This window comes from Panthera pardus, unplaced genomic scaffold (assembly GCF_024362965.1).
Source record: "Panthera pardus isolate Hobbes unplaced genomic scaffold, ASM2436296v1 HiC_scaffold_13, whole genome shotgun sequence".
NCBI classification, from domain to species: Eukaryota; Metazoa; Chordata; class Mammalia; order Carnivora; family Felidae; genus Panthera; species Panthera pardus.
The window spans coordinates 95,765,913-95,778,104 of NW_026526688.1; the positions used below are offsets into that span (position 1 = coordinate 95,765,913).

Sequence of the window (12,192 nt, forward strand, 5' to 3'; positions counted from 1 at the left end):
CATGCTTGAAGAGAGGTCATTTGAAATCATCCAGTTAGAGGAACAAAGAGAAGAATGAAAAAGACTGAAAAAAACCTACATGAGTTATGGGACATCTTAAAGTGAATTAGTATACACATTATGAAAATCCCAGAAGGAGCAGAGAATGAGAAAGGAACAGAAAGCTTGTAAAGAAATAATAATAGAAAACTGCCCAAATCTGGGGAGGGAATTGAACATCCAGATCCATGACACTCAAAGAATCACAGAAAGGATCAACATCAAGAGGTCTTCACCTAGACACATTATAATCAAATTGCCAAGAATAAAAAAGAATTTTTAAAACAGGAAGTGACTCATCACATACATGGGACTCCCTCCAACCCCAATAAAAGTATTAATGGATTTCTTAGAAGAAACTTTGTAGCAGAGAGAAAGTGGCATGATATATCCAAAGTACTGAAAGAAAAAAAGTGCAAACCAGGAATACTATACCCAGCAAAGTTGTCCATCAAAAGTAAAAGAGAGATTAAAAACTTCCTAAGATGAACAAAAGCTCAAAAGGGAGTGCATCACTATTAGAGTTGCTGTATAAGAAAAGCTAGAGTTTTCAAATGGAACTGAAAGGATACTAATTAGAAACATAAAAATATGTGAAAGAATAAAACTTTCTGGTAAAGGAAAGTATACTGCCAAAGTCAGAATACTCTAAGACTCATAATAGTACTACATAAATCACTTTTAACTCTAGTACAGAAGCTAAAATATAAGATTATTAAAAATAACAAGAAGTACAATAATGTGATAATTGATATACAATATAAAAAGATGTAAAGTATGACATCAATAACACAGAATGTGAGGAGAGAGAGAAATAAAAGTGATTGAAATTGTTACCAATTTAAAATAGACTCATAACAGACGTTTTATGTAAGTCTCATGCTAATCAGAAAAAAAAAAAAAATGTGTAGTAGACACCCAAAAGGTAAAGAGAAAGGAATGAAAGCAGCTACTACAAAAATTCAACAAATCACAAAGGAAGACAACTAAAATAGGAATAAAAGAACAAAGGAACTACAAAATGGAAAACAGCAAAATCACGAGTTACTACCTATTAGTAATTACTTTTAATTTAAGTGGATTAAATCATCCAATCAAAAGACAGAGTGACAGAATGGATTAGAAAATAAAATCCAACTATATGTTGCCTACTAGAGAGTCACTTTAAACTTGAGGAAATACACAGGCTGAAAATGAAGAGATGACAAAAGATATTCCATGCGAATGGTGCCCAAAAGATAGCAGGAGTATCTTCTATCAGACAAATAGAATTTAAGTCAAAAACTATCACAGGAGGGATGCCTGGATGGTTTGGTTGGTTAAGCATCCAGCCTCGGCTCCGGTCATAATCTCAGGGTTTGTGAGTTTGAGCCCCACGTTGGGATCTCTGCTATCAGCATAGAGTCCATTTTGGATCCTTTGTCACCCTCTCTCTGCCCCTCTCCTATTCATGTGCATGTGCTCTCTCTCCGTCTCTCTCAAAAATGAATAAACATTGTTCAGTGCAGTTGTTGGGTTGTAGGGTAGTTCTATTTTTAACTTTTTGAGGAACCTCCATACTCTTTTCCAGACCTACCCTACGATCCAGCAATTGCAGTATTAGGCATTTACCCAAAGGATACAGAAATACTGATTCGAAGGGATATGTGCACCCTGATGTTTATAGCAGAATTATCAACGATAGCCAAACTGTGGAGAGATCCCAAACGCCTATCGACTGATGAGTGGATAAATTAGAGGCAGCATATATACAATGGACCATTACTCAGCCATAAGAAAGAGTGAAATCTTGTCATTGGCAGCAACGTGGATGGAGCTAGAGTGTATTCTAAGTGAAATAAGTCAGGCAGAGAAAGACATACAGTATGATTTCACTCATATGTGCAACTTAAGAAATAAAACAGATGAACACATGGTGGGGAAGGGAGAAAAAAGAGAGAGGGAAACAAACCCTAAGAAATCCTTAAAGATAGAGCATAAACTGAGAGTTAATGGAGGGAGGCAGGTGGGGGATAGGCTAAATGGGTGATGGATACTAAGGAGGGCACTTGTTATGATGAGCACTTGGTGTTATATGTAAGTGATGAATCACTGAATTCTGCTCCTGACACCAATATTGTACTGTATGTTAACTAAAATTTACATCAAAATTTGAAAAGGAAAAATAAAATATGTGATTATTTCTGATCTTAGCATCTTTCTGATTTTATCATCCTTTGATCATTTCCTAGATCCATCATTTCATTAGAAACTTTATCAGCCAGAGTTGAATAGGAAAAAAGAGTTATGGTATACGGAACTAAAAGACCTTATATATATTTCCTCTGACACCTGTTGACCAGAGAATGTTCACAGTATTTGATTAGCTGGGTTTGAAAACATAGAAATTTTAAAAGATAGGAATATAAGTTAGCATATTGAAGCAACATACATGTTTGAAGGTTGTGTTACCCAATAATCCATTGTTGAGAAAGTTCAAGAACTATAACCTATTTAAACTGATAAAATGAGATTTGTAGAGCTGGAAGTTTATAAAAAAAAATTTTAAGTCATGCAACAGAAAAATATGAAATAGGTCTTATTGTAATTTAGTAATCTAGACACCTAATGTGTCTTCCTATGAAGTTAATCAAAGTAGTAAAGGAGTTTTGATCATTATCTACTTCACCTTCCTTATCATTAGCTTCAGTTTATCCTCTTGAAGTCCTTGTTACATAGTGATTCTCAGTGTTAGTAAAAATTTGAAAAAAGTTTCACATAGATTTTATAGGTGAGTAGTAACTGTTCAGTGTATTAGTCAAGATTGCTAAGCTGAATGTATTTGCCTGGGCTAATATAACATTGTGAAACCACATAGTTTAAATCCTCAGTGAAGATAACAACTCAAGCAACAACAGATGTTGGAGAGGATGCGGAGAAAGAGGATCTCTTTTGCATTGTTGGTGGGAATGCAAGCTGGTGCAGCCACTCTGGAAAACAGTATGGAGGTTCCTCAAAAAACTAAAAATAGAACTACCCTACGACCCAGCAATTGCACTACTAGGCATTTATCCACAGGATACAGGTGTGCTGTTTTGAAGGGACACATGCACCCCCATGTTTATAGCAGCATTATCAACAATAGCCAAAGTATGGAAAGAGCCCAAATGTCCATCGATGGATGAATGGATAAAGAAGATGTGGTATATAAATACACACACACACACACACACACACACACACACACACACACACACACAATGGAGTACTACTCGGCAGTCAAAAAGAATGAAATCTTGCCATTTGCAACTACGTGGGTGGAACTGGAGGGTATTATGCTAAGTGAAATTAGAGAAAGACAAAAACCATATGACTTCACTCATGTGAGGACTTTAAGAGACGAAACAGATGAACATAAGGGAAGGGAAACAAAAATAATATAAAAACAGGGAGGGGGGACAAAACAGAAGAGACTCATAAATACAGAGAACAGACTGAGAGTTGCTGGAGGGGTTGTGGGAGGGGGGATGGGCTGGATGGGTAAGGGGCGTTAAGGAATCTACTCCTGAAATCATTGTTGTACTATATGCTAACTAATTTGGCTGTAAATCTAAAAAAAATAAATAAATAAAAATTAAAAAAAGAAAAAAAATCCTCTGTGAAGAGAAATGAGTCAGAACAAAACAAGTCTACACTATAAAACAGAGTGCTTGACTTCTGTTACAGATCATTAAGTTTAATTATGGGTTCCTTTTGTTTTTTTATCAGTTCCTCAGAAGAGATATCACGTTGCCAAGAAATGATTCAGAAACTTCAAAACTTATTGGAGTCTGAGAGAGAAAACTGTGGATTTGTCAGTGAACAAAGGCTGAAACTTCAGCAAGAAAATGAACAGTTACAGAAAGAGACTGAGGATTTAAGAAAGATTGCTCTTGAAGCTCAAAAAAAAGCCAAATTAAAGGTATTTTCAAGTCTAGTTAGAGTTAAATGTGTACTTGTAAAAATCAAAATATAAGAGAGACCCAGTAAAACATTTTTAAGGCCTTTTTTTTTTTTTTTTTTTGCCTTTTCATCAGATAGCACTAAATCATAATGCAGAGCATTAACCAGTCTTTTTTGTATTGTAGAATTTGGCAAGCATACTTAAAAATGATTGCTTTCACTATCCACACACACAAAAAATTCTTTCCAACCATGAAATACACTGATATTCTTGCCAAAGCAATTTAAGCAGTGCTAGCAAAACTATAGATGAGATAACTTTACAGACTGTCATCCTCGCTTCTGTAATAGCCTCTTAAAAATTGAACTCTAAAACTAGCTCTATAGAGGATGCTACATCAGTATGCTCTGAGAACCTCTCATAGGTAGTCTAAAATTTCCACGCTAGGAGGAAGGCAAGGGATAAAAGTCCCTTCTAGAAAAAAAAAAAAATCCCCTTTATTTTCCCTCTCCTTCCCTCTTTCTTCATGGTAATGTTTAACATGCTTTGACAATAGGAACATGTTTAAGGGAGTTTCAAGAAGCACTGGTGTGACCATCAGCATGTTGCTTGCTTTACCCCATTCCATGCAACTTTTGTAAAAGGTGGCATTAACTCTTTATGGTAAAAAGCTGTATCTTCCAGTTTCATAGTAAAGATTGAGATAGCAGTATTCATGTTTCACTTTGTTTTTTGTTACTGTGTACTCATACAAAGTCACATTCCAACCTAATTCATATCAACCCATATGTATTGCCTTCTGCATGTATCAGACACTGTAGTTATTAATAAAAGCTTTAACTCTGAAAGACAGCTTTGTAGATCATACAGAGAGGTTTGTACTTTATGGTTTAGTATGTGGGAAATCTTTGAAGAACAAAAGGGAAGAATCACACCACCAGATATTGACGATATAAAGCTACAGTAACACTGTGCTATCAATAATAATCAATTTGATCAATGGAACAAAACATAGTCCAGGGACAAACCCATTTTTCATAATCACCTCATTTATAACAAAAGCACTACTGTAGTTCAACAGGGAAAGAATTATCTTTATAAAAAATGATGCTAGATCAATTGGGTCCATATTTTTAAAATAAACCTTGACCCCTATATCACACCACACATTTAAACTCATTTGAGCTGTCTTGTAGACCTAAATGCAACATATAAAACAGTGGACCTTCAAGCTTCAAATCTTCATGATCTTGGGTTAGAAAGAATTTCTTAATGAGAACACGAAATGCAATAATCATAATAAATTAATTGGATTTCATTAAATTAATATTATTGAGTCATCAAAAGACACCATTAAGTACAATGCAAGCCCTGGTTTGCCAGTCTTGCCTCTTAAAATTCACAATCCGGGGCACCTGGGTGGCTCAGTCGGTTGAGCATCCGACTTCGGCTCAGGTCATGATCTCACAGTCTGTGGGTTCGAGCCCCGCATCAGGCTCTGTGCTGACCGCTTGCTCAGAGCCTGGAGCCTGCTTCAGATTCTGTGTGTCCTCTCTCTGCCCCTCCCCCACTCACGCTTTGTCTCACTCTGTTTCTCAAAAATAAATAAATGTAAAAAAATTAAAAAAAAAAATCACAATCCAATTGTCGAAATAAAAAAAGACACCATTGGGGCATCAGGGTGGCTCAGTCAGTTGAGTGTCTGACTTTGGCTCAGGTCATGATCTCACAGTTTGTGAGTTCGAGTCCCATGTCGGGCTCTGTGTTGACAACTCAGAGCCTGGAGCCTGCTTCAGATTCTGTGTCTCCTTCTCTGTCTGCCCCTCCCCTGCTCATGCTCTGTCTCTCTCTCTCTCTCAGAAATAAACAAATATTTAAAAAAAAAAAAAAAGATACCATTAAGAGGGTGAAAAGTAAGAAAGTATTTGGAATATGGAAAGTATATATAATGTATGTATAATATAATACACTTGTAACACAATAATATATATGTATATATAATAGAACATAACCAAAAAAAGGACTAATATCTAGAATAGAATATAAAAACTGTTACCAGTTAATGATAAAATAGTTAGCAGTTAATAAGGAAAAAACAAACACCTGTTTCCAAAAGTGGGTAAAAACCTTAAATAGGCACTTCATAAAAGAGGATTTATGAAAAAATGTTCAACTGCATTATTAATCAGCAAAATAATGAAAATTGCAGTGAGGTACCACTGCATACCTACCAGAATGGCTAAAATAAAATTAAAAAAAACTAAGACTATCAAGTGTTGACAAAGATGTAAAGCAACTGGAACTTTCATACACTACTTTGAGAATGTAAGTTGGTACAACCAGCAGTTAGCATTATCTTTTAAAGTTGGACATACATACATACATACGATGCCAAATAATCCTGGCTACATACCCATAGATATGAGTGCTTATGTTCATGAAGACATCTGTATAAGAATATTCATAAAAGTTTTAATCATATCAAACACTGAAAATAACTCATGTTCATCCACATGAGATTACATAAATAAATGGTGGTACACTCAGATAATGAAATAGATGCACCAATAAAACAGAATGAACTATAAGTAATTATGGATGAGTCTCACAGACCTAATGTTGAACAAAGAAGCCAGACACGAAAAATCTCTAGTCTATTAATTTCATTATTTGAAAGTGAAGAATAGGCATAATTACCTATGAGGATGAGATCAGAATAGAGGTTACAACTTCAATTACAAAATGAGTAATGATTAGGACATATGAGTGAGCCTCCTGAGATATCTAAATCAGGGTGGTGACTCTGGCATGTCAGTATATGTGTAAAACTTGAGTTGGAATGTAGTTCATTGTAAGGAAAAGAAAGATAAATCTTGGCAAAGGAAAGTTTAGTAGGCGTGCAGATAAAACAAGTGCACTATGTGGTTGATGGGCACATAGGGATTCGTTGTAATATTTTTATTTTTATTTTGTGTATGCTTGAAAGTTCTCATACCAAAACATTTCCATAATAAAATAAGTCAGTGTACTTGGTGAAAAAATATTTGTACCTTGTTCGATTTTAAATTTTACATTATAAATTTCATATGGGTTTATAACTAAAAGCTATTAGTGACACTATAAAACATTAGTGGGAAATGTAGGCAGATATGTAACTGATAGATGGAAAAGAACTTTCCTAGCAAAACAAACAAAATTGGAAGATATTGCAAATGAATATATTGGTAGGTTTAGGTATATAAAGTTTTTAAATATTTAGAACCATTTTTAAATGTTTTGAAAAGAAATAACTGGGAGAAATAATTTTAGTAAATGGGACAAAAGACAAAAAACATTCATACATAAGGAGCTTTAAAAAATATAACCCAATAGAAGAACGTGTAGGAGACATGAACAGAAGTCACAGACTAAGGAAACAAAGTGCTAGTAAATAACTTTTTTAAAGTTTAAAGCCACTATTAATTAATTGCATAGTTATCAGTGAGTGAATGTGCAACTGAGAGTTTAAAATGATACACATTTAGAGGCCCCTGGGTGGCTCAGTCAGTTAAGCATTCAACTTCAACCCAGGTCAATCGACTGCAGCTTGTCAGTTCAAGCCCCACATCGGGCTCTATACTGACAGCTCAGAGCCTGGAGCCTGCTTCAGATTCTGTGTCTCCCTCTCTCTCTGCCTCTCCCTCCCTCACTTGCACTCTGTCTCTCTCAAAAAAAAATAAATATTAATTTTTTTTAAAAAAATGGTACACATTTAGAGTCTAAAATTTTCTTGTAAGAAAATAAGTAAAATATTTCATAATTCAAAAAATCCATTGCAACATTATTCATAACTAGAAATGAAGGAACAATGAGATGGTACATCTATAAAATACTGTATTGAGTCATCATTAAAAATTGGTTCTAAATAATTTATAATGTTTTTTATATTGCTATGTCTAAGTTTTAAAACAATAAGAAAAAATATAAGTATATATATATTGCAATTCTGTAGTCACTACTCTAACTTCTAAAATTCATAAATAAAAAACAACAGGTAGAGTAGAGGTAGTTATCTCTGAGTTGTCAATTACAGAAACCTTATATTTGTTTTTAATTTTTTTTAATCTTCCATAACTTTACAATATGTGTATGTTTAGGGGTTTTGGTTTTTATAATGGGGGAGAGGGAAATTCATGACTTTCCCTACCTGGTGCTACATTTTATCTATCTTTAACAGTTCAGGATAGTAATTGATGTTTTGGAGAACAAAAGGATGACAGAACTATTTGTGTGAGTGGTTCTCTGCAGAGGAAGAGCACAAAGAAAAAAGGGAGACCATAAATCCTTTCTTCCTACCAATATATTGAATTTAACCATTAGTGGGACTTCTGTTATAGGAGACTCAGTTGTTTGTAGTCCATAGCTGCAGATCTGTCCAGTTTAACAGTTGGAATTTCACCAGCTAAAGGATCTGGCATGTGTTTAAAGACTACATTTTGATACCAAAAAGCCATCATTAATTTGGTCTACAGATGTGTTTTGGGAACTTTACTATGTTTCAGGTGCTGAAAATGTAATGAAGACATGCGCCCCCCCCCCAACCTTAAAACTGTCATTTTTTCTTGGAGATGGGCAAACTTTAACATGTATTTACAAACTAATAAATACTCTTTAGGAAAAACATAGGGCACTGAGAGAACTTATAACAGAGGGACTTGATTTGGTTCTAGATAGAAGCAATAATTGAACTAAGTTTTAAAAATTGAATAGAAATAACTAAGACAAGCAGGAGAGGTAAGATTACTTCAGGCAAAGGGAACTACATGTGAAAATGAGCCAAGAATGAGAAGCCATTGTAACAGAAACAAAGAAAAAAAAGGGAAGAGTAGCACAACACAAGCTTGTTAGAAGTAGACAAAGACCAGGTTGTCACAAAGAACCTCAGAACAAGGCTTATCAAATTACAAATAAGCTTTCTAAGAAGAAATGGGGAGTTAACTAGGCAGGCAGACTTCTAAAACTGTATAGATGCATTTATCAGTTTTTAATATATATATGAGAGAGACAAAGACAGAAATAGACAGTTCTGCCTAACACATAAGAACCATGGCTTCTCCAGGCAAGGTTGAGATTGAGACAGAGAAGGAGTAGGAGCATATTCAAATCTAAATTTGCAGAATCCAATAAGACAGAAATTAAAATAGCAGGAGTCAAGGAGCCTCAGGAGCTTGTAATATAATAGAGAATTAATAAAACTAAGGTTGTTTTCCCAGTGCCAGTATTTATAAAGTCTTAAATTTCTACTTGTGTATTATTTGAGAAACCAAATTTAAGAGTTTTAGGAAGCACGTTGCATTTAGCAGAAGTAGTGAGGATGGGTGTTTGCAGTTTACCCCAAGAACCATGGATTTTGCTGTTGTTTAGTTTTCCTTGGTATTGAGTAAAGTTGAGTCCTTTTTATTCATCCTTTTTTGATTTTGGAAAGTGGCCATATTTGATGAATTACTATAAGCTATACCAGCTGTAACGATCTTTAAAGCACATTACTTTAAAATATCATAAGATAAATATTCTTTATAATGTTTCTTTAGTATCGTAAGATAAAGATGGCCTGAGAGTACACCAAATAAATTGTTCTAGTGACTGTTTTGTCAGTTGCCTCAAGGATGATATAGACAGTTTCATTCTAGAAGCATTCAAGAGAAGGCAATTCATTACATACACTGAATGCCTGAGAACATTAGGGCTTAATTTTCTCCCTGAACCCCAATTAAGAATGCTTCTAAAGTATCCAAAAAGCATTTACTTATATGTTTATTCTGCATTAAGTTATTTTTACCCTAATGACATAAATTAGCTGGAAATAATGGACAATCCTTACATATGAGATTCCGAAAAATCATTATTTATAGTCTTTTTTTTTCCTGAAAAAGAAATATTTGTTTATACCATAACTGAAGTGGTAAAGAAACTCTCGTATATTACTTTCTTTACAAAACCCTTTAAAAGACAACTTGAAATTTAGTATGAGGTGAGTTGAGGAGATTCTGAGTTGAGCACATTAAGGTGCTGAGAGGATGGTGCATTTGGAGAGGTCGTGGAGGCTCTGCACACCCCCAAATCCATACCTTGCCCTATATAACTATTCCATTTGCCTGTTTCTGAGTTGTACCCTTTATAATAAATTAGTAAACTTTTTTTTTAATGGTTTGAGTAAAAAGCTCTCAGTTATTTGAGAGCATGAACATTTTCCATGGATCCTGGCAGCAAAAGTGAAAGTAGATAATGAGAGCAGTTTTATATTAAATAGTATACTTTTTTCCTACCGGCATTTTAAGATGTTGAGGAAAGTGTTGCAAAAAAAAATTGTCCATAATTCTGGTTTCACCAAATTTAAATTACAATACAGGATAAGTCTTCATTTGTGATGAAGGAAAATTGTAAACATATTTTTATATATCTCATCCAGACATTTCTGTGCCACAAACACCACAATGAGTTATTGCTTTTGTAAGTGTCACTGATCAATGTATCCCCTACAGTAGAAAAAAAAATAAAATAAAAGAAGATATGTGTTCATTTTGTTCCTTAGATCAGTACAATGGAACATGAATTTTCAATAAAGGAACATGGATTTGAAGTTCAATTAAGAGAGATGGAAGACAGTAATCGAAATTCCACTGTTGAACTGAGACATCTCTTAGTGACTCAACAGAAGGTGGCCAATAGGTGGAAAGAAGAAACAAAGAAACTTACTGAAAGTGCAGAGATTAGAATCAGTAATCTAAAGTAAGTCCACTATTAATTGTTTGATACATTTTACAGAATAAATTATTTAACCTTTAATGTCTTTGCCATCTTTTTGTAAAAATATCTTATTTTTTTATTCAGCAAATATTTATTGAACTGCTGTGAAAAATATTAAGCATTAGAAACCAAAACTCATACTACATTTTTGAAAACTTTAGTCATAGGGGCGCCTGGGTGGCGCAGTCGGTTAAGCGTCCGACTTCAGCCAGGTCACGATCTCGCGGTCCGTGAGTTCGAGCCCCGCGTCAGGCTCTGGGCTGATGGCTCGGAGCCTGGAGCCTGTTTCCGATTCTGTGTCTCCCTCTCTCTCTGCCCCTCCCCCGTTCATGCTCTGTCTCTCTCTGTCCCAAAAATAAATAAAAAACGTTGAAAAAAAAATTTTAAAGAAAACTTTAGTCACATTCCACAGAATATAATGATTTTTTTTGGACGTGGCAGTTTAGAATCTTAATACTCTTTGCATATAGGTATAGCATATAATATTTTGTGGTTGCAGCAGAATGTGATTGATTTGCAAAGCCTGAAATATTTGCTCTTTGGCCCTTGAAGAGAAAGTTTGCTGACCCCTGCCCGGAAAGTACTTGAGCTTTTATGCTGAATGCGATGGGATGCTATGGAAAGCTTTGAGCAAAGTGATATGATCAGGCTTAAATGTTTAACATATCAGTTTGATTGAAGTTTGAAGAACAGACTAGAGGGGCAAGGGTAGAAGGGAGAAGGTTGGCAAATACTGTAATAATTGGCATATAAAATGATTCTAACTTGGATTAGGTTTTGAAGGGTTGGAAATCATTTTAAAAAGTTTGTTTGAACCATGTTAAATATGTGCTGCCTAGAAGACATTTAAATCGAGATATTAACTAGTCAGTAGAGTCTGTAAGTTTGAAGTTCAGGGAAGAGATTGCAACAGAAGCTATAATTGTGGGACTCATTAACATATATGTGATTTTTAAAGTCATGGGATAATATTGTGTAGAAAGGAAGTCTAGGTAGAGAAATTAAGCTGTCAGAAGACTAAGTTCCAAAAGTTATATTCTGGAGAGATGAAGACTGAGACTGAAAGAGTCTGAAAGTCTGAAAGAGACTGAGAAAGAATATCCAGAGAAATAAGAATCATGAAAGAATGGTTAAAAAAGAAATCTTTTTTTTTTTTCAGGAGTATAAGCAATAATAATAGGTGATATTTATTTAGCACATAATGTGTTTTTTTGTTGTTGTTCTAAACGACTTAGATGTACTTACTTAAACTTTACAACAACCCTAGAACTGGATAACATTATCATTTACATTTTACTGTAGAGAAACTGAGGCTGAGGGAGGTTAAGGAACTTAGTCAAAGTCACTTAGCTAACAGAATGGCCAGTAAAGACAATATGCTCTTAACTGTTGTTTTATAAAATGCTACTGAGTGGTGAATATGGTGAGGACTGAGAATGGACCTT

General features: G+C 34.6%; 1 protein-coding gene across 4 annotated transcripts in view; it reads left to right on the forward strand.

The window, feature by feature from the left end:
* SCLT1 (sodium channel and clathrin linker 1) overlaps positions 1–12,192 on the forward strand; it is a 220,471-nt gene that overhangs the window by 155,967 nt on the left and 52,312 nt on the right. For all 4 annotated transcript variants that reach the window (XR_002072497.2, XM_053901255.1, XM_019419585.2 and 1 more), the window contains 2 exons: positions 3,787–3,979; positions 10,533–10,729. Coding sequence is in view for 3 of the 4 variants with exons in the window: in XM_053901255.1 (XP_053757230.1) it covers positions 3,787–3,979; positions 10,533–10,729 (390 nt within the window). In the remaining variant the exon portion in view is untranslated. The remainder of the gene's footprint in view (positions 1–3,786; positions 3,980–10,532; positions 10,730–12,192) is intronic.